Genomic DNA, 27,050 nt, shown 5'->3' on the forward strand with positions numbered 1-27,050 from the left:
CAGAGTTAAAAAACAAAACACTCAGTTAATTGATTAGATGAAATTACAAGAAATAATCTGCAATGATTTTGATATTTAAATTAATTTTTTTTCTTGAGAGAATTGAAAAATCACTGTCTCAAGCTGTGAGAATTGTTAGAATTTTTGTTTTTCTTTCTTTGTGTGATGTAAAATAAATATATTTGAGCTTTGGACTGTTGGCTAAACTGACAAACGCTCATTAGAGTTTGCAAGATTTGTCTTCTAATTGCTTATTTTCTGGATGAAGTCATTAACTGATTTAGTTCTTGAAGAAAATGAAATATTAAAAGTTACTGATGATAAAAAATAGTTAATTGAAGAAATATTATATGAAATATATATTATGAAAAAGTTTTCATTTTCCTCTTTAGGTCCAAAATTAATACTTAACCTATACAGTCCGACTTTTGCTAATTTGATAGATTAAATGAGTGACAACATGTGATTTTCTCAATTTTTTTTAATCCCCCTTCAACTCTTGGTAGTATAAAGGTGAAAATCTTTCCATGTTCAATTGTAAATAATTTAAGTTAATGCCTCTGGAAGAAATAAGCTGTAAAAACAACGTATTTACTTTATAAAAAATTACCTGTGTAATGTACACACAATGTCATGACAATGTACTTGCAGTAATACTGGCACTACATAAAATACTGAATGTGGAAAAAAGTTACTGCAGTTCTACAAAAGTGATGCATTTAACAATAGAAAGCCAAAGAAGTTGTGATCAGCCGTTAGAAAAGGAAAAAAAAGCAGCAATCACAGCTCCTTATTTTAGAAAAAAAAAACAAAAAACAACTTCCTTACAGACACCATCACTTTACTTTAAAAATGATTTTATTTATTAATACAGTGGTATACTTAAAATTGTGTTGCAGAAGAGAAAAAAAGTCAGCCACACGTGAAGAGCTAATATCCAATTAAAGCCGTGTTATATCTAAAAATAAAATGGTACTGGTGTGCCATACATCATATATTGTCTATTAGTACAAAAATACATTTAAGGGCACACGATACAGCATCCAGTATCACAAATCAGTGAGGGGGACACTTTGAGAGCACACCCTTTGAAAAGAACATGTTTTAAATGTATTTTAGCCCAAGCACATTCCTGATCCTTGAAGAGCCACAAAAAAGACCTTTTTGTTGTTGTGACCGTAACATGAACGTGTGAATATATTGGTAGAAAAGGTGTGATGTATTATTGTTTAGGTTACAAGTTCCAAGGCTCGAGGGTATATCCAGAATACAAAGATAACCACGTTCATCACTTTCTTCCACTTTTTAAAACATGTTTTCTCTAAGTTTTATACAAAAAAGAAAAAGACATACAAAAAGTTCATTTACAAACAAAAGAAACAAGGCAATATGCTAGCTTTATTTACAGCCACTTCTTTTCTGTTGTTTTTTTTTTTTAAGTAATGCATAGCAGATAAAAGAAGAGCATACCTTTGTTATCCTTTATCGACTGTTATTGTGTGCTAAACCCAAGTTCATTTATACAGTGGGTTCACAAAAAATGGCAAAACAAATGACATTATACCATAATTTATCATAAGTTATTTCTTTTTTCTTCTTAATGAAAAGTGAATAATCTGCAGATAAGGCATCACTGCTTATTTGTGTGTGAGTGCAAGAGTGCACAGAGAGAAAAAAAGAGAAGAAGAGAAGAAGAAAGAGAGAGAAATAGATGTGAGGAAGGAACTGAGGAGGCTACTGGACCTGAGTAAAGAACATGCATAGATCTCCCTCAGGCTGGAAGGAGAGACTTGGTAAGAAAATTAAGCTACAAGATATTTACTGTAGGAAAAAGGAAGAATTAAAAAGGAAGGTGTGAAGGAAGAACGTCTCTAAAAAGTGTGCTGCTGCTGCTGCTTGGGTTTAATATCCAGCTTGTGTTTTTGCCAGCTCCTTCAACAGATACATGCAAACGTCACCGTCACTGGTTTACCTCAAACCTTCATTAAAATTCCCTCCAAGATATATGTTCTTATCGAGTCACCTGAACTGAAAAGATAACAAGATGTCGACTGGTAATTGAATTCTTGAGTAAAATTTTTGTATTTTTTTTTTCTATTCTACTATATATACTGTATGCATATATAGCATAAATACACAGACGGTTTTGAAGCACATACGCTGCTTCAAAAGCCATCCATCCATCTAAATTCATGTAAAAATTACATTAAACATCGCCTTATATATAGTGTCAATCATTTAGTGGCATGGGAGCATGCATTACTGGACTCGCTTCACATCAAAACTTCAAATTGGGGAGAAAAAGTTTCAGCTTGTAACGATCATCAGTGCCTCGCCTTCATCCTTGGGTGCAGTAAACAGCACTGACTGGATCTTCTTCATACTCCATTATGTGGTGTGTGTGTGTGTGTGTGTGTGTGTGTGTTCGGAGTGCATCTGTCAGTGTGTGTCTATGAGTGTTTATGTGTGTCCATCGTCTTCATTTTTTTTTTTTTTCATCCCTCCACGGTTTCACATTCAGTAACATCACACCGGCTGGTCCGTCCGTCCGTCCTTAAAAGTGGTCAATGAGCACAGAGACACAGTTGGCTCCCACCAGGTAGTTTGGGTCCCCAGGGAGAGACTTGTTCTGCCAGCTTTTTGGGTCACCTGCAGACAGACAGATGGGAGGGAGGCGGTGAGTGAGAACAGCTGCTTTTTATGTGAAATTCAAACACTCATGAACACCATTCATTTGCAAACTCCTCCTCGCACCACGGAATATGTTGTACAACAAATTCATGAACAGCTACTCTACAGAATTTAACGGCATCTATTCAGGATTTCTATACATTTTCCATTTCCAAACTTCCAAACTTTTCCAGACTCTAGTTTGCAGACTTCTTGGTAGATTTTTCAGACCACATTTGATATCTGGCTTTCTTCCTCCATTTCAAATAAATCACCAACCAGGATCAAATTTGGGATCGTCAAGTCAGCCTTTGGAAAACTTACATGCATGAGGAAGTAAACTAACCAGTGCTACCTATACATACTATTATTTTTGCATAAAGACCCACAGACCCAGTGAAAACCATGTTTTTAACATGTCCATGTGGTGTTTTTCATGTGTTACAAGATATATCAGGAGCAAAATAAGAAGTAAACACCAGGACTGAGCATTTTAAATTTTTATATAAACCATGACTGGAGGCAGACTTTAACATATTGAATAGATATTATATTATTATTCCCCCATTTTTAGTTTCTTTTATAAATAAGACCTGAAAAGGAGTTTTAAATATCTTAATTTTTTACTGTATTTTAATCAGTGTCCATGGAAGCAACAATGACAACAGCCATAAAGGTGATTCCTTACACAAAAAAGATAATACGTTTACTTTTGTGATAAATTCATTGCTGCATAAACCTTCCACAACAACACAGAGTAACCAGCCACTTGGAAAAAATGGGAGGAGCCCTGTCTATTGTTGAGTCATATCACATGGTTCTGTGGCCTTTATCCAAGCTCAGCAACACAAGAGACTAGTAAAAGCACTTTCATATTTTTATTGAATGTCCCCAGTCTCTTGTTGGCTGCAAATTAAACCTCAAGTCACTGTGAGGGCTGAGTGTAATTGCAATTATAAACATTCAGGTCTGTGCCAAGAGGAAAGTTCCAGTAATCAATCAGAGTAAAGCACACGCAGCTCGGCAGAGGTCCATCGATACACTACAGCCTAACTATACATGTGACAATATAAATATACAGCTTCCTCACTGACATCGATGGACACTCTTTAAACTGTCAGTCTTACAGGGCTGCAACTAGTGATTATGTATTTAATTATCGATTAATCTGTTGATCATTTTTGATCAGTGTTTTGGTCCATATGTCAGGAAATGGAGAAAAATGGTGGTCACTTTTTCCCAATGCCAAAGGGAACGTCTCCCACTGTCTATTTTGTCTACAAGCCATCTTAAAATGTTGAAATTTGACATGGCTTAAAAATGGATTGGATTAATGAAGTTCTTCAGTTTAGCTTTGGGGGAAGTCCAGTCCAGAGCATGTCCACTTTCAATGTTTCACACTAAAGCTTCAGTCATATAAATTCACATCCTTCATGGTTTTTCAGCCAGTATGGGTGTGAAAACAGGTCTTAAATTGCATTTCTAATGATCTTTAAAAGGTCTTCCAAAGTCTTTAATTTTTAACTTGTTGAAACCTGCAGAAACCCAAGATTAATGGATTATCAAAATACGATCGATTAGTCCTTATTTCGTTTGAATGAAAACGAGGTTCAGGTATACAAAATAAAAAGAGGATGGGGGAAGATCCATATATAACTTAATTTGAAGTTCTAAAGATCGATGTGAACAAGAACCTCTCGACAAATATCATTTTGGCCGGTCCTCGTTGGGCTTTGGCTTGAGCTAGCTGATTATGCTGGCTCAAGTAAAGGCCAAAACAGCCCACTGCCAGCCAGCATTCAAATTCTCTCTTTTAGTCGTTACCATTTTCTTTCACAGACGCACACAGACTGTCAGGGACTGAACGAGGCCTTGACACTAATAAAGAGCCAGTCTTTCTTCTAACACACAATAAACAGAATAGAAGAGACAGAAGGAAGAAGGCAGCATGCCAAAACACCGATCTTCAGAACTTCAAATAAAAAATTGCATCTGAGTTATGAGCCTGTGGCTTTCCGCTGTGATGTCTGCCTGCGAGACATCACCTTACAATGTCATGTGTGAATTTTCCTGCAGTTCTTCAGGTGTGGAAAGCGCAAGTTGCATGTCAAGTTGTCAGACTGGTGATGGGAAGTCAAAGCTACTTTGCAATTTCATTCTTCAATATTTTAGACACATTTCAAGGAGAAATGAGCAACATGGCAAACATGATATTTAAAGGTTCCCCCGTGGAGATTTTTAAATAAACATTTATATTTACAGTCAGTGTTTCTCACAAAAACACAGTGTGTGCATTCTAGCACAACAATCATTTTAATTATCATTCCAACAATTATAAAGGCTATAAGGGAAATAATACCATTACAATTCCCCAGAATCCAATGTGCTGTATTCAAATTCCTTGTTTTGTCCAGCCAAGACTCAAAAACCAAAGGATATTCATGTTACATGGGATAAAACTGAGAAAAGCAGCAAATTCTCACATTTGAGACCTTGAAAGAAGAGAATGTTTGACTTTTTCATTCAAAACTAACCAATTTCAAAATATTTGCAGATTATTTTTTTGTCTACCAGCTATCAATTAATTATTTCAGCTTTACTGTATCATCAAAGCCTAATAAACAAGTATTTTTTGAAGGGTGTCGCCTTGTCAGAATTCTTTGGGGGGCTTTCAGCCACAACTTCTAGCCTTTAGCGTGTACTTCAATGTGAGTGTACTCCATCTGCTGGTGAAGGGCACAAGAAGCATCTGAAAGCTCCTGACAATAAATAATAAATAAATGGACCTCATACTGAGATTTTTCTGTCAAAGCGGATGAATCTATAAGCTCAATTTTCAAAGCGATTTTTTGTATCCAAAACCTGAGAGTGTTGATGAAACCTGCAACCATTTATATTAGTTTATTATATAACAGGTAGCAGTCTTTGGTGCCTTTTGCTGGTGCTAAGTTGGGATATTATGACAATCAGATGATTGTTGAAACAGCACAAAACTGTTGACAACCATGTGTATCACATTACCCGCATGCTTGTACAACTACTTATCCAGTGGTGGTAAAACCTCCACAGGGTATCTTTAAACGATAAATATTATATCATATCAAGCCCTAAACTTTACCTACAAGGTGAAATATTACATAATATGATGTTCGTGGCTACCATTTAATGTGATTTTCAAATAAAATTCTGCTCTACATTGACTTACGACAGTTTCAGAGCTAAAATGTATCACAGTGGATCTGATTCAGCCGTTAAATGAACACAATCATCCACAGAACAACACAGCAGACAGCAGAGAGGCAATACGATGCAGAGTGTAATTATATAGGAGGAAAGAGGAGAAGCAGCGAAGCAAAGTGAGAAGAAAACCACAGAGGGGACAGGAGGAGGCCAGAGAGTGGCCTTGCTTTACAATAAGAGGATTACGACGCAGCCCGATAATCCTCCCACAATTCAGCAGGACAACGGAGTGAGCTCACATCTCATTCAGCCCTCCAAGTCTCATCCTTAAAATGAGGCTAATTAGCAGCTAATCCTGACCGCTGCCAAAATTACCACTGTTTTTGAAGACTGGTCTGAAGAGGACAGTATTAAAAAAAAAAAAAAAAAAAACTTTAGTCAGAGCTCAACTTCTATATGAGCCTCAGTTATTTCTCTCAAATTATAGAGTCGGTGATGAACTACTTGAAGTCATTTGACTTGTTTTGTTTGCAGAATTCTAATTTCTGCCCCAAATACACTGCCGATCAATTTCAATGCTAAATATAATTATGGACTTCACACACAATATCCCTCAGTATGTTATGGGAACTTCTGCTTTAGGTGGTCTAAAATCTTTTATACTGTATCAAAAATCAGATATTACAGGTTTAGTTATCTGGATCAGATCGAAAATAAGAGATAAAGCATCTGAATCATATCCTGCAGCCACTCAGAGCTGTGAATATTTTATCTGTTTGCCTGCTTCTACTTCCCCGTCTTTCCCAGATCCAATTTCATATAAACCACAGTTCTTTTACTAAACAAACTGAGGCCAGTCTGTTTCCACACTTCAAAAAACAGAAGCTAAATTTAGAGAGCTATATTTTGACAAGGTAACAAGATGTCTTTGTGTAACTTTTTCTCTTTTTTTTTTGCAGGATTTCGACAAGCATTATTGGTTATGACAGTGTCCCAGTTTTTCCAGAAGATCTATAAAAGCTGTTCTCCAGGTCAGGATTTGGGTGGCCATGTGAGAAAAATCAGTCAGAGTAGAGCAGCATGCACTCTAATTCTACCAGATGAAATTAAATTACTGAACAGCCAAGTGTCTGGTGCATGAATGTTAAATGAAAGCAGAGAAATGTGTTAAGGTGAAAACCAAGAGAGAAAAAGTGCAATGTCAGCATGTAAAAACAAAGAGGAGAGACTCTGATCTACATAAAGGAAGCCAGTGATACAGTGAATGAGAGATTGAGTGGGTGAGTGAACTAGTATAAATTATGAAAATGAATCAACCAAAGCCATAATTATGAAAATAAAAGACTTTCCCCCTAGATTGATTCTCAGACATGGTGAGAGCGATCAAATTATCTTGATTGTTGTTTTTTTTTTTTAAACGAAGAGAACCAAAGCCAGGGGTAAAAGCCGATTCAGCAGTGACCCACAACCCTCAAATTTTCACACAGCCAGCCCAAACGACCCCGGAAGAACAGAGAGCACAGCGTACCCGACGAGGAGTCGGAGGATTTTAGAGCAAAAGACCAACCATCAGGGGTCATAGACGCACAGTGAGGTAAGCGCAGCTCCACAGGCTTCAAAAACTTGAGGCCGTGAGGTCCACACATCACCAGAGGGCTGAGCAGAGTCTCTCCTGAAAACACAAACAGAGACAGAATGTGGTTATAAAATCAATTCGAGACAGTTTAGTAGTAAACACATACAAGCAGGTTCTGAATACAGTTTTTCTCCTACGGTGCTGGCAGGCTTGTGGTTAGGGTTGCACTGGTATATCAGTTTCACAGTATATCATGGTATGAAAAGTGACGTTATCATACCATATACAGTTGCTTATCAACAGTATTGAATTCTACCATATTAGTCTTATTGAAAAAACAAAACAAAAACATTTCATGTCTGTTTGGACAAAATAATTTGTGAAATTATAACAAATTGTTTGTTCAACCAAAAAAATAAAAAACAAAACAAAAAAAACTCTTGTTTTCATTCCTTTAAGGATCATTGGAAGTGATCAGAATTAGAATCTGTTTTTTGCAGCAAATAATCTTCTATGGGATTAATAATTTTGTAATACCGTATACTGTCAACCTGTTATCATTTCTGAGATGATTATCATACAGTGAAAATCTCACTCCACTCCAACCCTACTTGTGTTTTTGTATCAGTGGGATGTCAGAGAACTGTGTCAGAACTGGAGTTGTGATTCCTTTTGGACACAGTCAAGCTAAAAATGTAAAGATTAATTTGACCGTATGACTTGGATTAGGGTTGGACAGTCAGCTATAATTTGAGATCATTGTTTTGTCCTTATGATAGTCAATATGATCAAGGCATGGGGGCTCACTTGTGGTCTCAGCTGGCACCATCAGAAAGACACAGCTGTATGGCACTTCTGACATATATACACTGTCTGTGCAAATAGACAAGAAGCAAAAAGAGCTATGGAGGCTGGCTATAGTGCAGCCTGCAAATCCCTGCTTGATTTAATAAATGCAGACAGTTTAATAAAAAATCCTGTTCCTCAAATCGAAGTGTGAGAAACAGCTGGAGCCATCTTTTCCACAACACAACAAAGAGCCTTGTGAATAGGCTTTGTTTACAACACAATGTTATTAACAACTCTCATATTCTACAGTGGATGCTTAATATTTTAGATGCAGAATTTGAGTCATTTTAATAATGCTAATTTCCCTCACAGTGCACAGAGTGAAGCTTTTGTTAGGAACAATTTTTTTTCAGTTTCAAACACTCTAGAGAAGTACAGCCTGTGGCTGTTTCTAATGGTTTTCTGGTTCTAAATGTGAAACAAATATTTAAGAAATAAGTATCACAGTTTTCTATACAATTTGTAACATTTTATCCCACCAACAGTTACAGAACAACACTATCATTCACATGAAGTTCTGTCTCTAGAAAAAATTAAGTTTAATATTCACTCTCTTTCAGCTGTTTTGGTCTTGACCAGCTCCTGAGGAAAATAACTGACTGTTTAATTGCTAAATGCTCCACCATCTAGTCTCTGTGTGTGTCTGTGTGCTGTTTTGTGCTGAGCAGGTAGTGTACAGTTGGGTTTTTTTCTGAAAATAGCTCCCTGGCTGCTTCTGCCAAAAAAAAAAAAAACTATGCTAAAAGAGCAGTGAGAGAGAACAAAAACAGTAATGTTGCAGCCAGACAGCTAAACAAAGAGCTGAAACTCACTATAAAGCTCTTTGAAGCTGAGAAAAGCTGCAGATTCAGGTGGTAATTCTCTGGAGGTTTTTTCACTACAAGAAACCCCATTCACATTGATTTTACATGGTCATTTAATACATTACTATGATAAAAATGTCGATTATGGATGCTTCATATAAATCAACTTATTATCAACAGGGACATCAGCAATTGCACATGATTGTCTCTTCAAATGTCGAGAGTCAGTATGATTATCAATCTGTACAATCCTACTTTAGCGCCAGCATATCCCCCCAAAGGACAACATGCTGAGATCATTTGAAATTACTTCCTAAAAGATCCAATAATTTAGCTGTAAATAAAGACGCCCAATCGACTTCTTCATCCCTTCATCTTTGATAAGTTACCTTTCTCTTTGTCGAGTGGTGGCAGGATACTGTTGTCTCTGCAGACCTTGAAGTAGATCTCCTGCTCCACACCCTCAGGGATGGCACCCTGTGGGATAATTATGCTGACTCCTGTCTCAATGGAGCTCAGGACGCCACCGTTGGAGTTGAAGATACCTCGAGCTGTTGCAACCACTGTGTGACCCTCATCTTCATCCTCATCATCATCCAGGGCACTGGGGCTGGAAAACAGATACCTTTACCATCACACTCTCATATTCAACAGTATAAAAAAAGAAATTCAATCTCTCGTCAGACTGAGTTTGTTACCTGACAGGGATGGCCTTAGGAACAGCATTGACGTTGTTGTGCTGGTGTTTAGAGCGGTGGTCCATAGTGCGGGTGAAAGTGTCCACACCACTGTCATGGTCTGTGTTCTGGGGCTGCGGCGGAATCTGAGGCTTCACTGGGCTGGAGCTCCGGCCCTGTTCCAAACACAAGAGGGTTAAGTGTCATTTATGGTACTTTATTTTTCTTGATTCTGATTGGTTGTAAGGTGCGGATTAACTTTCAATAACCAGACAGTGTAACCAGACACAGATGACCTATGTGTCTGATTGCACTTCTAAATAAATGAGCCAGTATTAAACTGTAAGGAAAGACAGCAATAGTGAGGCTCGGCTAAGAGTTACTGATGTAACCACAAACATCAGTGTGACAAAATTACAGTTAAAGAAGAGTTTTCAAAAGTGCTGCACTAAAATGACTACTGGCCCAAATCTGCTTACCTTTGGAGCGATCTCAGGCTTGTCATTAGGCAGAAGGTTGTGGTTGAATTTAGGACTGTCGAACATGCGCGCAAAAGGCTTGGCAGACGTGGTGTACGGCTTGGGCGTGTAGCGGTTGTAGCTGGACACTGGCGGAGCCCCTGTTTTTGGAGGCTGCTCACTGGTGCCATTAACTGGAGACTTCTCAGGGAAACTCTTGTGAGGCAGGAAGTTGGTCTGGACAGTGTCCTCTCGGGCTGGAGGCTTGGCTGTGGGAGAGCCATACATATCAGCCAAAAAGCTCAACAATAAGTATCACTGAGTTGCAGTGTGCCAGTATGTTTTTATTTGAGAGAAATTATGTACGTTTTGGCATAAATTCTGCAGATTTGTCAGTAGGCAAAATACAAAGTTTGATACAGAACACAGATCCAATTTAGTTAAAAGAGTAAATTTTACCTTCAGGTGCAGGTTTGGGCAGTGTGGCTGGTGGCAGAGAAGGCGTCACCTGGGGAACTGGTTCATATTTTTTCTCCACTGGACTCTGTGTCTCCACTGACTCTGACCTGTATCACAAGACCAAAACCATAATTAATTTGAAATTCACACTAAAAATGACCAAGACATGAATCTAAAAACAAACTAGGGTGTTAAAGGAAGTTGGAAAAGATACGTTAATATCCGAAATCTATGAAATTTAAGAGGGAAAAACATTTAATAAAAACAATATATCCAGAACACTCAAGAATGTGGATGGGAGTGAGCGTCACCTGGGGTAGTTGTGGGGTGCTTGTGCTTGTGGCTGGGGTTTGTTGGGACCAGCCTGGAGCTTGTCAAAGTATGACAGCTGCTTCCTGTAGTAGTCCTCGTCCTCATCTGGGTCGTAATGGTTGGAGCGCACAATGTCATCGGCTATGTTGGACTGAGGCTTTTGCGGCCCTGGGGCTCTGAATTAATGTGAAGAAACAGTCAAGCAGTTTAATACAAGGCAGAGGTGGTGAAAATAGAGCAGGAGAAGAATTTATACTATAGAATTTATAATCAGAAATGGCCAAAGTAAAGTTAAGTGAAAAGCACAATCATATTGCAATCAGAGTTAAGTGACTGGACAAATATATCAGCTATCAGTGTTTGTTTAGTTTTTTTAACTGAGTGATTTATGGCATTATTTATAACATTACTTTGCTAATTTCATGTTCTGCCACCGAGGGTCAAGTGAAAACCACTACTCAACGACAGCCTCTCATTCAATAGCACCGTACACACCCACTAAGCTGAAGAATTAATACTTTCACATCTAATTCTAAAAAAACTCTAACTCTGCAAAATTAGGATGTTTTTCAACCAAACCACAGTTGATGATGGTTGAAACAGTGGGAAGACTGGCTAAGATGGTTTTGGTGAGTTATAACACTGCAAGCTTAGTTTGGTAAAAGAGAGAAACCTGAACTCAGTTGGTGTACAGTTGCATTTTTTTGTTTAATCAGGAAAATAGGTGCAACAATATTCCCTTTATTGACATTTTTTGAGTTTATTTTATCTATTTACTGGATGTAACAAATGTACATAGGAAAAGCAATATAGTGAACACACACCTGCGCGAATATTTTGAGAACTGTCAGTTGTCAGGCTGACAGTGGCCGGTTGGGAAATTTTACATCGCCCAACCCTACTTGCAGTATCTGACAAATTAGTATGAGTAAAAACAGTGCCACGGACTCACCTAAAGGTCTTCTCTTGGTCCAGGTTGCTCAGAGAATTTGCTTTAGGGATCACTCCACCAGCTTTCAAAGGCAATTCAGCTGCCTATAGTAACAAAGGCCATGAACTTTGTCAGTAGGATTAAAAAAAACGTGAAATGTTTAATTCAATGTGCTCATTTCTCAAGAAAGTTTACCTTGTTCCCAGATGAATCCCCCACATCTCTGGCTCTGTCCATGGACACAGAGCGTTTGTTCTCAAACATCTTGACCCTTGTCAGGACTGACTGTGGCCGCATGGCTGGGTCGTCCTGTTGCTCTTCTCTGGCAGGGCCAGGCTTTGGAGCATCTGCAGGTGAAGGTGAGGGGGCCTCTGCTTTTGGAGGAGGCGTGGGGCTGGTTTCAGAGTTCACAGGAATAGGGTCATACTGCTGAGGTTTGTAGCTCTTCTGTTGCGGCATTGGTCCCTGGTTGTAGGTGGGCCGCTGGGCGGCGGGTTCTGGGGAGAGGGCAGCTGGGGGGTATGTGCTCAAGTGAGAATCCTGGTCATAGTGCAGGTCAGGTCCTGGAGCGGGAGGTGGAGGATCATCGTAACGGACAGGCCCTGGACCTGTTGGTTTACCATAGCGAGGTCGTCCGTCGAAACCCTGCTGAGGCGGGGGCTCGTCGTAGCGGAGAGGAGGGGTGTACTGGGAGTCTGGGCCGTCACTGTATGGCAAACGGGGGTCATAGCCCTGGGAGTTGGCAGTAGAGAGTGGCTGGCTGTAGGGATTCCACTGTTGCTGGTCATAGTGAGGCACACTGTTCTCGTAGGGCGGGTTAGAGTCATAGTTACGATACTTTGGTTCTGGGTAACCACCTCCACTGCTGACACCGCTGCTGCTGACATCATACCGACTAGGTGGGTGGTCGTAATCTCTGTATGGCTGCTCAGGGTGATATCCCTGCGGAGGGTTGTAACTCACAGGCTTCATGCTGTGACTGATTCTCCCTGTGTTGTCTGTGCTGTATGGATCCTTCTGAAACATCTACCAAACAAAAACAGAGAAAAGGGTTAAAGACAGTCCAGGATCCACTAATATACTGCACAAATATGTGATGTAAACGAACTGGACATACAAAAAAATCAGTTAAAGCACGAGAAAAGGAGAATATTAAAACAAGTCCGTGAAATTAATTGCAGAAGAGGAAAGGAGAAGGGAAAGACCTGAAATAGAGAAACTGAGAGGGAGGGGTTACTAGTCAGATAATATATTAGATTAAACAGAAATTGCAGCACAGCCAAACACTCATTGCAGCTTAAAAACATCACAATGTACCACTGCAACCCCAAATAAAAACTATAAAAAATTTAAATAAATAAAGAATAACAAAGTTGATAAAAAAAAAAAAAAAGTACAGCAAAACAATGGGATGCATTTTTCTTGTCTAGACTGACAAAATGAGAATATTGTTTATGGAACTGCAATGTAAACTACTTATAGAAGGACTTAGGAGTGTCACAGTTTCAATTCCAAAGCAAAGATCGATCACAATGAGTTTTCAACTTCAATATCAAAGCCAAATCGAATAAAACAAATTGAAAATAGTCCCACTTTTTTTGTGCATGCCCGGTGGCAGGCATTAAGAATTACATAGAGTAACTATACAGAAACAGCCAATCTTCTTGCTGATGGTCTAGTTTGCTGATGTAGATCATATTAAACTAAGACTGTTTCATTACCAATTAAAAACACTTTGTTGTACGTTTAATCACCCCCTATATCATGAAGCACTCCTCTGTGATTGCAGCAACATGCTGGCACCAGGAGAGACTCACTTCCTATATTGGACCCTCTCGTCTCATCACATATTAGGATTCAAGGCCACCCTCCCTAAAGGGGGTCTGATGGATTTTTGATTTTTATTTAGTCTAATGGAATAGCGGTCATTGCTTGGAGAAAAAATAAAAAACAAAAATAAATAAATCAATCAAATGTCAAATCAAATCTGGGATTTGGAGAACCATGACACCCCAAATTTCCTTATAGTTTGTTCTTCTTCACAGCATTTACAAGAGAAAATGTCACCCACTGTCTTGGTGCAATCATAAAGGCAACTTAAACATCCACAATCATATTTAACATTACAAGCACAGACCCATTGTACAAAAAAACATTTAAAATCCTGATATTTGAGAAGTAACCATTAATTATCCATCCAAATCTGATGAACATTTCTGTTTCAGTGGGTTTAGTTACTTGGCCACACTGGACAAAATAGATAAAATGGCTGGAAAATTAATGGCTACTTTTACAAAGAAACAATCCATTCAGTCTGCACTGATACAGCACAAACAGATCTACTTCTAGTGGTTAACAGAGAATGAGGCAAACATGTTACAGCCATGCAAAGAGGATAAGCAACAGTGAGAGCCGCAGGATGTCCACTGCTCCTCTACATGTAGGCATATCAGCGCAGCCATCACCTCCAAGCCCACTGTTGTTTACCAGCATTTGCTCTCAGTCTGGCACATGCACACACATACACACTTTCACACGCACACACACACATCCTTGTCTCTTCTGGGCAGCACTGTGGTCAGCAGACATGCAGGGCGGAAGGAGATAGAGAAAAGCGTGGTAGCAGGAGGTAGGTAGGTAGACAGGCAGCAGCAGCAGCAGCAGCACAGGAGGTCAGCCAGGTCAGACCGAGCTGAGCTGGGCCGGGAGTCACGGAGCGTCCGGTGGCGGTCAGATGGATACCTTTGGTTCTGAACTGGCCGGTCCAGACTGTAGAGGTTCTGGCGTGACGCTCTGAGGGGCTAGCTCAGGTGTGGGCCTCCTGAGCGAGCCAGCCTCCGGGATGGGGCTTGGCTGGCTGAGAGGAGCTGCAGGAGCCTCGTCAGGGCTCAGACCCCCTACAGTTTTTACAGTAACGTCGACAGCAGGGGGCACTGTCTCAGCCAGGGGCTCAGGCTGCTGGGGGATGCTAGGGACGGCAGCGGCCTCTGCTTTCTGTGAAGTGGTTCAGAAATGTTTAATAACACGCGCTGACACACTACGGTGCAGTGCTAACAAGTGCTAGTACCTTCACAGCCCCTCTATGATCTGCTTCTCATTTGTGCCTAAATCTTATTAAAACACGGATTCAAACAGCCAATCACCCGCTTCCACATTTAACAATAGCTGTAGATCAACCAATGGCATGCGAGAGAATTAGCAGCAGGACAAGTTTTCATCGTTGGAGTACACTAACTTGATTTTAATGCTGCGATTACAATACATTAGTAGTTTTGCTCCTTCCTTTTATGTTCATAAACACATCATGAGACGACAAACGTTTAGATTTGGGTATCACATCAGCCAATCGGGTTTTGATTAATACATTTTCACAGGTACACTGGATTAACACTGGTATTTAGAACATGCACATAATACTTTCTGGTGTCATGGCGTCACAGTCCCAATCACAGGTAAAACAAAGGTAGAAGTGCACATAGGTGAGTACTGGTACAGACACTTAAGACAAACATAAGTTTCTTTTCCCAGCAGTGACATCAGCAACAGTCACACCAATAAGACAGCTTGTGGTAATACAGAGTACAAGAGTTAACAGTAAAACTTATCAAGTTCTTCTCCTTTTCAAAAATAAAAAACACACGCTCACAAACATCAATCAACAAACACTTAAAGGCAGATAGATAAAATAAGTAATATCATAAATATAGATATATTTATATATGTTTTATATAATATTTATATATGGCGATAAATACCTGACCACAAAAGGTTTCACTTTCCCACTGATATTATTTGGTAACAGTAGATAGACAGAATAACTGCAACAATAAAAAAGTGCCATCAATAGCGCCTCCAGAAAACCCTCCTAACGCACACCACGTCCTCCAGACAACAGGGAAGACGTGCAGCTCTCAGAAACGCTACCTGCTGCGGCACTGGTGCCTTGAATCCAGCCGGGTCGATGCGGTTCAGGGGGTCCGGCTGCACTGTGTGCTGGTAGCCAGCGTAGCCAGGGGGCTCCTGGATGACAGGCGGGTCCTCGCGGACAGGCTCAGAGGAGCGGGTGATGGCAGGCTCCGTGGGTGGACCCACATCGTCATTCAGTGTTTCGTCCAGCTCCTGGTCGGTATAGGCTCCACCCTCTGTGTCCGTGTCCTCGTAGTCGGAGGTGTGGCGGCTGTCGGTGCTGTACATGGAATACTCACTGCCCGGCGCCGACAGGTAGGACAGGCGGTCATCGTGGATGTCTAGGTCATCCTCAGCTGCCCCGTCAGCCTGGGAAACAAATAGTAAAGTGAGAGAGGGAGTGAGAAAAGTCCCAGTCTACATGGATGTTTAAATGTGTTTTTGTGAGTGTGTGTGTGTGTGTGTGTCTGTGTGTGTATGTGTATGTGTATGTGTGTGTCTTACCTTGCCCTCTGAAACCCACACCAGCTGGTTCTGCTGCTGCTGGATTATCTCTTTCAGCGCTCCAAACCAGCCATCATTCATGTTGTTCAAGTTAATGGTTGCTGAATACACAAAGACGGAAGGAGGGCAGGGGAGAATAAAAACATCTCTACGATCAAATGAGTTCCAACAATTATTTAATTAGCAATTAAATACAGCAATGGCATATTCAATCAAAGCTTCCTTGACGACATGCACTCTAACCCATAAATGTTCTGGTACTTTTAAATAATTAGCATCATGTCTATTAAAGGACTCCTGAGTCATTCTTAAGTTGCTCTGACTGACAATTTTCCCACTTGGGACCCAGTTAACATTTTCTATGCTGCTCAAGTGTAAATAAAAGCAGTCACAATGACAGTTAAGGCACATAGTTCTTATTAATCTTGTTTTTGAATAATGTGCAAACCAATCATAAGGAGGAGGAGATACTTAAACTGCAAAATCAGGGAACTGCTCTCTCTCAGTCTTAAGGAGATAACACAACAGCTTAGAGGCACACTGCAGAAAACAATCTCTTGCCTTGTGCATTGTTCCCTCATAGTCTCGTCTCATGTGCCAGATTACAAATATGTAAGTATTCCAACTTCATGTCTTTCAACATTATTATGAGGCTTGATTTTAAGAATACCATGGCAATTATATTTTTTGGGACTACAATGTAATTCATTTCTTTTGGCAGGACATACATAGGGTTATAGAGAGTGTATTTGATAATGATACTAGGCCTCATTCACAAGCAGTGCACATGCACAAATGTGTGCTTACACCATGCATACAAGCACCTATTATTTTTATTATTATTATTATTTTATTATTACTGATACTTCCAATAATTGCAGTGAATCTATCTATATCTTTGGCTGACAGATCAGGTGCTTCTTGTTCTCCACCTGTTTCCTTATTTTTCTTCTGACCTGTTATCATTTTTTCTACATCAACTTTAATGCTAAACCATTTCTCTTTCACCTGAGACACCGTCCATTTCTCCAGGGACACAACTTGCAATGCTTTAGTTATTGCAGCCCAAGGAATTGAATTTGGCTGCAAGTAAGGAAAACATACCAAGAAAATTATCACACCCTTAACCACCTATGTTACAAGACCAAGGGATATTTAGTGTATGTAATGGAGAAACTGACTGAGATGAAACTGGTTTTATTTTCATTTTATAACTTTTTAGGGTGTAGATACTGACTTTTAGTAATTTCCCTACAATGGGAGATGAATATGAGAGAATACTCTCATTAAAAAACTATTAACTAGTGACAAGGAGAATACAAGAAGTACTAATGCGCAGCCTGTTGTATAAGAATTGTTTGGACAAACTATTATGTAAATAATTATGTGTGCAGCAAAGCCTAAATGTGATCTGAGAGTAATGATTTCTGGGACCGATGCTGGGACTGGTGCTCCTACAGTGTGGTCACACCATCCCTTGACTGTAGGAGTGTATACTGAGAAAGGGTCTTGGGGGTGCTCTTGTGTGACGATTAGTGCTGAACAAGCTTTTTGTAAGAAGTTTGACAGAACAGGGCCATGCACAACAAGCGCAACGTAGCCACAGTCTCCACCACTGCAACACTCAACTGTCAACTGACTTTGAAATGTGTCTTTGACCTCTGTAAAATCTCTCCCATTCTCCTCCCTTTGTTTAGAGCACCTATCCAACTCTCCCTCCCTCCTACTGGACTCACTGGTGAAGAGGTGGTGGTTGTTCTTCCTTAATTTGAGGGCTCGTTCATAGAGCTTCCTGGCGCTCTTCCTCGACTCAGGGCAGAGGCGGGTCCTCATGTTTTTGACGCCCTGTTTTGTGTCTGGGTTGAGGAACACCACAATTGGATACCACTGAGCGTAGTTCAGACGGTCCACTGCATTAGGGGTGATGTCCAGCACTGCATGCTTGTCCTTAATACATGGAAAATAATTAAAAACATATATATTATAAATCAGGGCTTGAAATGAATTTTTTTCCCTCAATGTACAACAACTGTCCCAAATTCTACACTGAACTGTCCCAGACTTCAAAACCATTGTCCAAAATTGAAGTTCTTTTATTTTTCATTCTACAGAAATATAGTTTAATGACTTGTTGTTTCTGTAACTTGCATCACTTCATTGACTCACTGTAGTCACTACGTGACCACTAGTTCTGCTAGTTGTTCCTTGGACTTATATCTGAATAAAAAAAATCAAAGCACCCTATATGCAGGGGTTTGGCCACAATCTGTTTTCATTATTCTTTTAGTCTGACTGTGCCACCTCACATTAATCAATTTGAACACAATTAAAATGATATATATTCCATGATGCATTAACATATTTAATTCATTTTCTCTATTATTTCTTTGGTGTCCACCAATAGTTTCAAACATTCTATCTTTTTGTCCCAGGCGCCATTATTGTTGTCCCCTATTGCATCCTTATTTCCATATTATTTCCATCAGAGCAAGGTTATTACAGATAACTCTGGACACTAAATGAAATTAAACTGAATTGAAAACAAAAAAATTTAATTAAATACAAATAAAAACTAATGTAAAATACAAAACGATAATAACTCTATGGCCAGCAATACAATGTTTTTTTCTCATATATCATGTGCAGTGGATATTGAACCCTTGTAAGAGGTCAGCTCATCAGTCTGCATTAGTTTATCAAATGAACCAGTCACCACTTTGCTGAGGTTCAGACACCAAAAGCATTAGAGTGCCGTACACCAGAGGGCAGCAGTGAGCTGTGCATGTCATTGTGGTTCACTGTCTTCTATTCGTTACCATAACAAAATCTGTCAAAAGGTTTTTATATCTCTAACTTTAGTTTCTGTATTTCAATGTTTGTGCAGATGTAGCTTGTCTCACCCGGTCAATGATCTGTTTAATGGTGTGCAGGCGAATGATGCCAGAGCTTTTCTGGTCAGTTCCTGCATCTCTGGGTTCACTCTCTATGGGAGACAAATGGACAGAGTCACTGTATCACATCAACACAACAGACAAACAACAATAAACACAGGCTGTGCCCCATTTAGACATCCTTGTAGCGTGCAGTTGTCAACTCCCATAAATAAAGCTGTTAAATATGGAATAATAATCTCCGTACAGGAGAGGACAAGTGTACGTTTGTGAAAACAGCTAGATAGTAAAAAGACAAAATGAGGACAGCAGCCAATTCATGCAATAGTCATTAGGTATTTTGGGTAGGTTTAGGGAAATTAAATCAGGTGTATAAAGAATGTGTGTGTGCAATTGCATGTAACAGTGGAAATTATGGTGCAAAAAATGTGTTATGTGAGAAACGTTGACATAAAATATGCAGATACAAGAGCACAAGGGTCATTTGGGATTAATGAGAATACGGTGTCATTGTAAGCCTCGAGGATTTAAGCAAGGATGTGTAGAGGGGTTTATGATTCATGTAAAGATAAGCAATGGTTTCCTGCCTAGACACACAAGGTTCAAAGGAGGGCATCATCTCACCAGAATGTTGAATATAATAATGAATCAAACACATCATAGGGCAAAGCTTCATTTCTAAAATTCTACTGGGATTTATGATCTATAAATACTCTGTTCTAAACTACCCAAAACATTTTAAAACAGAGCAGATAAATATAGCCATGCAACAAGTCGAGATTCAAGCGTATGCAGCAGTATTCAAAATTTAATGCTGGGCTTCAGTACAGTCCCTGTCTATATAAAATTTAGGGGTTTTATACTTCCCCAAATGCATTATGAATACTTAGATAGACAGACAGAGAAAGAGAGAGAGAGGGACAGAGAGGGACAGACAGAGACAGAGACAGAGACAGAGACAGAGACAGAGACACACACACACACACACACACACACACACACACACACACACACACACACACACACACACATTGATTCGTGCTTTCACAGACTTTAATGTGGTCTGTCCTGCAAGCCATTAAATGACAGATTTGGATCAGATGTCATAATAATACACTTTTGGTCTAGCTTTAATCTGATATCCAAATATTTAGATATCGGGTGATAGTTTTGACATAATCCTATAAGGATAATGAGCCAGAATGCACAAAGTTAATGATACACACAGATAAGTGGTTAATCTTTGAGTTGATTGCTGTGATGTTTGACCATTTATTCGTATTTCATTAATACTACATGATATGTATTGTTATGGGGATATTGTGGGGATTTCTTCATTAAAATCTATCCACTGCAGGGCATTTTTATGGGCAAAGTCTCCAATTGACCAGTAAATGCAATATGGATATGCTGCCAATCATTTTTAGCATGTGGTATTTTATGGGCAAAGATGGAAAAATTAGTACAAAAAGACAAAAATGAGGTCAAACTAAAATTAACTTAACATTTCCAGTCTATTCTGCCTTATTTTATTTTTTTTTTATCATTTTCTTAAGATTTTTATTTTATTTTATTTTATTTTTTAAAGCAACTTCACACAGTTTCCATGGCATATTAACTGCACAGCTCAACATGCTGTCTCTCTCTACTGGATGCAAACTGCCATTAGGAGGGGAATACCACTAAATTCATAAAGTTAATACTGTAATCATTAAAAAATACTGTACATCAATCTCTTCCATATGCAACATGCAATATCACAATGACACACACTTCCTTAGAGACTTTAATTTGGGCAAGAATTTGTATAATGGAAAACAAAGACATTTTCTAAACAGAATTCAAATTAATTAACAATTAATAAACCAGGTTTAGGTGTACAAAACCCTTTACTTATGCAGCAGAGATTTTTAAAATTCTTAAATAGACATATTTTCATTGATACCAATGTTATTTTGTTTGTTTGAATCAACTGCAATTTTAGTCAGTAAGTCAAAGGTAGATTAATTAATTCATTGTCAATTGAGAACTAGCTGTGTGTAAATATGATATTGCAAATTCTTCAGTCTTCTGTGATTCATTTTACAAGACTGTGCATCATGCTAATATACACCAACTCCAATTGTAATGACAAATGTGAATTCCTAAATCAAGTGCTATTCCCCTACACCCATTATTTGAACAACTATAGGTCAGCTAGCCACCAAACAGCAGCTCACAGATTATCTGCCATTCACTGAATCAAATAAAAAAAAAAAAAGTTGATGCACTAAGTGACATACTTTCCCCTCCTTGTTGTTGCTGTGTTTCTGAAAAGAAAATACAGTTATACAAACATCACTGAAGTTACGCAAATAAACATCAATCAATGGAATCACTGTTTATGTGGGGTGTGTACTGAATATGTGTGTGGTTGCACTGGAATGTGTGTTTGTGCACTTTAAGTGACTGAAATTCAATACTGAGTGTACAAAAACCACACATTAAAGAAGCTTGCAATTTCATGAAGTGAGAGGCAGTGGATGGGGACTGGAATGAAAAGGGAGTGTGCAGCTCTGCTTGGAGTGTAGAAGAGTGAGCAATACACAGAGGAGGAAAAAGAAGCTATAAACAAACACAGGAAATAGCAGACTCAATTTGTCTAACCTGACTAATTGACCTACTAGAATACAGTAAACTGGGAATATATCTAGTAGTAATAGTATTCTGGATTTAAGCAGAATGCCGTCTATTAAATAAGCAAGTAATTGCAAAAATATTTTTGGGAGGAATTTGCTTTAAAATCACATGGGAGAAGGTAACCTTCAGGGTTTTTCTAACATGTTCCTAACAGTCTATTTAGCTGAAAATAATGATAATAATAAGCAAACTAAATATACAAAGTCAACTGAGTCTAACAAAAAAAGTCAACAGCATTGCAAGGGAGTTGAAGAGTAGCATTGTGGGTGGAAAACCTGTGCTTAACCTATTCAGCCACCTCCAGCTGATACTGGTGTAGACTTTTGTTGCTCTTTATGCTATGTGACCTCACCTTTCTGACAGAAAGCCTTCAGGGTAAGTTTCTCCCATGTGCACTTTAAGCTAAAAAATTTTAAACACCCAACTGCAGCGGTTCATTTCTACAGAAAAACACTAAAGTTAGTACTTTGTCATCCTCTTATTCTGATCTGTAATCATAAAAAAACATTGCCAAATCAACAATTATGTTGGTGTTTTTAATCAAAAAGAAACACTCAAGCTGCATCAAGTCTGCAGCTTCAACAAGCTGTGTGTCAATCCACTGTTGTATCAATTCTTACAGCAAAGCAGTAGTGATGCCTGATGTCTCTTTTCATTGGCAGCAAGTCAGGAGAGTTATTGTTCAACATCTATTAGATTTACAAATCAACATCTATTAGATAACGGCCACTATATTTGGTAGATAGTAAGAAGTTAAACAGCCCTCAGCTTCAGTGATGTGTGATGTGTAAGCTACTGTAACAGTCCAGTGTCCTATCAATGCAAGCCATACAGAGGGACACTACATGAAGCACGCACTTTAGAAAAGAGGGAGATTGCTATTTAATTACTTACTTGCTAGTTCAAAAATGTCTGGCTCCTCCCTGGCCAGTTTCTCTCTGCCCACGTCTGCTATTGGTCCAAAGATAACCACAGGCCTCAGGAACCCAGCTGCATGAGAACAAAGGTTCACATCATGTAACACTTAGAAAGACAATCCTCAATAAGGTGATGCATTTTTCATTAATAACTAATTATTTAAGCATCCAAAACTGATTGTGTTTCTCTTAGCTAGTTGACATTTGTCCGCCTACAATAAAGTATAAATATATGTTTGAGTCACCACTTGATTGCTGTGTAGTCTTACCTTCCCTCAGAACAACCCTCTCATAGGCAGGGAACTTGGTCTGAACTGGCTGGGCCGACAGGTCCTCCCTGCTCTTCCGCAAATTCCTCTTTGAGCTTCGCAATCCTCGGAATCTCCAGAAGTCAGCTCTGTCGCCACCTGGTGTTTTGGGGAGGGTGTACTGCACACTGGACAGCTGTTCAGCTCTGGACAGAGAGGAGGAGCACGGTCAGCTGTTAGGACTTCAAAACTAAAATCAAGGTCACGTTTTTTTAGTTAGTTCAGGTATTTAGCATTCACAACTCACTACTGTTTGGAGAGACAGGCCGTGATGATATGCTGGTACTGTGACTGTAACAGCATTGGACAGTACTGAACAGTGAATGGTTGTCAAACTGATTATGGAGTACTTTCCATTATTGACTGAACAAATGCTGATGATTCCTAGGGGATGTACAAGGTTTAAAAGCCATTTTAGATATAAGTTAATTGAAATGTTGTCTTGAGGGCCAAATAATCGAATGTATAGCTCAATACTGACATAATGACATTATATCCTGCATTTCTAAGTGACATTTTTATTTGTGCAGCTGTCACAGAGAAAATACGTGTACACAACACCAGATCGCCTTCCATTCCCTCAGAGCTTAACTCTGTAGAGAAATTATCATCACCACTTTGGAAATAAGACAGAAGAAAGAAGCATGTTCACCGAAGAGGTAAATTGAATGCTATTGTAATGATGGGCATTGCATTGTAATAACATAGTTTGGGTAATGTTATTGCTTTGCACAAACAATTAAGTACAGCAGGGGTTGAATTTGTTCATTAATTTAGTCAATAATGGTGTAATCATTTTCCTGGGAAAAATCATGCCTGGTAGCAGACAGATTTGCATTGCAGAAATGAGGCTTGTTGGGAAGCAGTCTAAATGTGAATGGTGTTGCATTTGCTTTACTTAGTTAAAGCAAAAAAAAAGTTATCACTTTCCAATTGAAGTTTATATAACTGGATCAATGCAAATAAGTCAATACTTTTTTTTTTATTTCCAAAGGAAATAACTGGAAACCAACACAAACAGGTCAGGTGAAAAAACAGTAGGCCTACGGGGGGTAAAACCTCAACTCTAGTGGCTTTGAATAATAATGGTCTTCCTTTGATGTGTGTTTAAAAAATATTTTTCAATTCAGCATGTGATTTTATGGTTCTGTTTTGAACGAATATCCAGGGAAACAAGTTTAACTTGGCAGAGAAGCTGAGGTATACTTCACAATGCTAAATGTGTGTGATAAAAATGCATGTGGCGTGTGGAAGCTATGAGTTCTCGGTCAACAGGACAGTGAGGAATCTCTGTGTGAACACTGCCAGAGGCTGTTGAAGACTGTAGGGACACAGGCCTACATAAAACAACGCTGTTGGCTGATCATGATCTCTACTTCATATCCTCAGACATCCTCGCACAATGTCCTCACAAACCTCAACTTGTAGATCCTCACAAAACCATTTTGCTTTCACATGGGATGTTAAATGTTAAATATGCCCTACTTTTAAATACAGTCTAAAACAGACTATATCACAGAACTAAAACTTTTTCTTAAACAAAATCACAGAAATACAAATAATAAGGAGCAAGTATCATGATAAATGTATGAAATACAGTAGACTAAACAAATGAGTAACTCCCAATAAACTACAATGCTTCCATGGCTCCACCCTTGCCCATTCATAAAGTGCCAAAACAAGATGTACAGGTATTAGAAGGTGTGACCTGAAACTTCATTTACCTGTTTTTGTTGGGAATGATGCCTCTTTCCACTTCCTGATGGTTCTTGCCAATACGGATAGCGAGCCAGGAGCCTAATTTTCCATTGTAGAGAGTGTCTACAACACGGAACACCTCACCCTTGTTAAAGCTCAGCCCGTACGGCGACTCTTTCTCATATTCAAAATGTGTCCGGATGTAGAAGGAGTCGCCTACATCTGATTCCACTATTCTCCGATACACTAAAGAAAAGCAGAAAATAAAATAAATGATTTCAGCAATCTCTTAAATATGCTGGTGTTAATGCCTGATGTATTTACACCACTAACACAGTACTTTGAACTGCCACCACTCACCATCCTTCTTCTTCTGAGCCAGAATAGTAACTTCTTCTCCCCTTGGAAGATCCAGCAGAAACAGCACAGCCTCCTCCCGGATGATGTTTGCAAAGTCCACATTATTCACCTATAGATGCAGAATAGAAGACAAAGAAGAAATCAACTTACAGTCCAACAACTCATGGAGAAAGTGACACACAAAGTAAAGAATATGGAAGATGTGTTTGATGTGGATTTTAGCTGAAAATTATCAAAGTGACTAACTGACCACTTCCTGTAATTTACATGAATGCCCATGCATGTATATAAGTAGATTTGTGTATGAATATGTTTGTATGGCTAAATGTAGATATATAAATGTGAATGTATTTAATCTACATAGGTGTGTGTAGTATCAAACCTGTCTGACATATCCCTATTCATTTTTTAAAATTGTTTTCTTAGTGTTTTACTGTTATTGTCATTAGTGTTTGCTTGTTTGATTTGATTTATTTTTTTAACTCCAAAAACAATACCTTATTTATTTGTTTTATTTAATCTAGTTCTTAAATTAATTCTCATTATCATGAATTGTAAATTTGGAAGAAATCAAGCATGTATGAAGTCATGGAAAAAATAAAGTATTCACAGAAAAAAAGAAAATGGAGAAAGAAAATTGATTTAAAATTCCAATTTAAGGTCAAATTAGACTTATGGAATAAGACTTATGGAACACATAAAAACAGCAAATTATAAACTCTTAATCTCATTTTATTGTGGGCTAACTTCATCGTACTGTTTTTAAGTCATCACTGTTAAAGGCTTAAAAAAGGTTCAAAGCTACTGGTTTAGAGTGTACATTCCTCTTGTTTTTCAACTTTCTTAAACCTCAATTTTTCTTTTGACAAATTTAAAACCTTGAGCAGCTCACTTGACTTCTCACAGAATAGGAGCAGCACTGGAAAAGAAAAACATGTTCCTCAACAGAAGCAGGGCGATGTATTCCCCCTACAACTGAACAGCCTCCTCCTCACCTCCTGCTGCTGTCCCAAACACAATAACTGCTGTTTATTGACTCTGCTTGAGGGGCAGCAGGGGAACCAGAAACACATGGACTGAGTCATTGAACCTCAGAAAGACACCTTTATCCTTCCCAGAAACAGGAGGGCTTGACGTCTTTATCTCCACTAGCACACCATGACCAAAGGGAAACTGTGTAAAGATGGAAAACAATGTCCTGGAAGTCTCTAAAGTGTGTTTGTACAGTGGAGAGAACACACACAGGCGTAAAAGAGATCTATGCTGTGGAGTGAAAGGAAGACAAGACATAGTATACTCATTAAGAGAAGGAGATAAGGTAATGGACAGCTTTGTTTATCAGATAAATGCAGTCCATAAATGTTAATGTCATGGCTTCAGCCTCTTCTGCACAAAGCTCCACTACGTAGCTTCACAGTTGCAGCATTAAACATAGCAGGTGTAATCCTTGGCTTGTATATAAACATGTCAGAATGGATCCAACGCTGACATCAAGAGGGTTTCCATCATTCCCTCAACAATGTTACTCTAGTGTTTGGTGAAACAGAACGTCAACTGTTCCAAGGTCAGAGTGCAAGAACGACCTCTATTGTGTCGTCAGATTGGAAACAAGGGGAGTTTTGACACGAGGCTAAGCCCTGAATGACTCATAGACTGACGGATACATTGTACTGTATTCCCAAGATCTCCTTGCACAGAAATAAAACTATTGTGGACATGGGATAACATAGTTTCACCGCTGATTATCTAAGTTAGTGTGGGCAGCTACTGCTTGTCTATTTTGACAATAACACCAGATGTTCTTCCCACCTTCATGCATGTTATATGGAAACAATTTGTTCAGTTGATGCACAGTTTATTATTTCTTAATAC

At 38.9% G+C, this 27,050-nt stretch overlaps 1 protein-coding gene across 10 annotated transcripts in view; it reads right to left on the minus strand.

The window, feature by feature from the left end:
• Positions 1-840: 840 nt before the first annotated feature.
• tjp1a (tight junction protein 1a) overlaps positions 841-27,050 on the minus strand; it is a 128,276-nt gene continuing 102,066 nt past the window's right edge. For 2 of the 10 annotated variants that reach the window (XM_084716268.1, XM_084716308.1), the window contains 19 exons: positions 25,179-25,287; positions 24,845-25,064; positions 23,082-23,266; positions 22,790-22,885; positions 21,499-21,525; positions 19,226-19,308; positions 18,062-18,272; positions 16,326-16,426; positions 15,840-16,190; positions 14,658-14,909; positions 12,111-12,941; positions 11,937-12,019; positions 10,984-11,160; positions 10,673-10,779; positions 10,235-10,482; positions 9,777-9,931; positions 9,468-9,688; positions 7,379-7,522; positions 841-2,649 (listed from right to left, as the gene is read on the minus strand). In XM_084716268.1, the coding sequence (XP_084572394.1) occupies positions 2,555-2,649; positions 7,379-7,522; positions 9,468-9,688; positions 9,777-9,931; positions 10,235-10,482; positions 10,673-10,779; positions 10,984-11,160; positions 11,937-12,019; positions 12,111-12,941; positions 14,658-14,909; positions 15,840-16,190; positions 16,326-16,426; positions 18,062-18,272; positions 19,226-19,308; positions 21,499-21,525; positions 22,790-22,885; positions 23,082-23,266; positions 24,845-25,064; positions 25,179-25,287 (3,696 nt within the window). In that variant the 3' untranslated portion in view covers positions 841-2,554. The remainder of the gene's footprint in view (positions 2,650-7,378; positions 7,523-9,467; positions 9,689-9,776; positions 9,932-10,234; positions 10,483-10,672; positions 10,780-10,983; positions 11,161-11,936; positions 12,020-12,110; positions 12,942-14,657; positions 14,910-15,839; positions 16,191-16,325; positions 16,427-18,061; positions 18,273-19,225; positions 19,309-21,498; positions 21,526-22,789; positions 22,886-23,081; positions 23,267-24,844; positions 25,065-25,178; positions 25,288-27,050) is intronic. The other 8 variants (XM_084716288.1, XM_084716283.1, XM_084716328.1 and 5 more) reach the window with 8 other exon arrangements.

This window comes from Lutjanus erythropterus, chromosome 1 (assembly GCF_056507025.1).
Source record: "Lutjanus erythropterus isolate fLutEry1 chromosome 1, fLutEry1.hap2, whole genome shotgun sequence".
Classification (NCBI taxonomy): Eukaryota; Metazoa; Chordata; class Actinopteri; order Lutjaniformes; family Lutjanidae; genus Lutjanus; species Lutjanus erythropterus.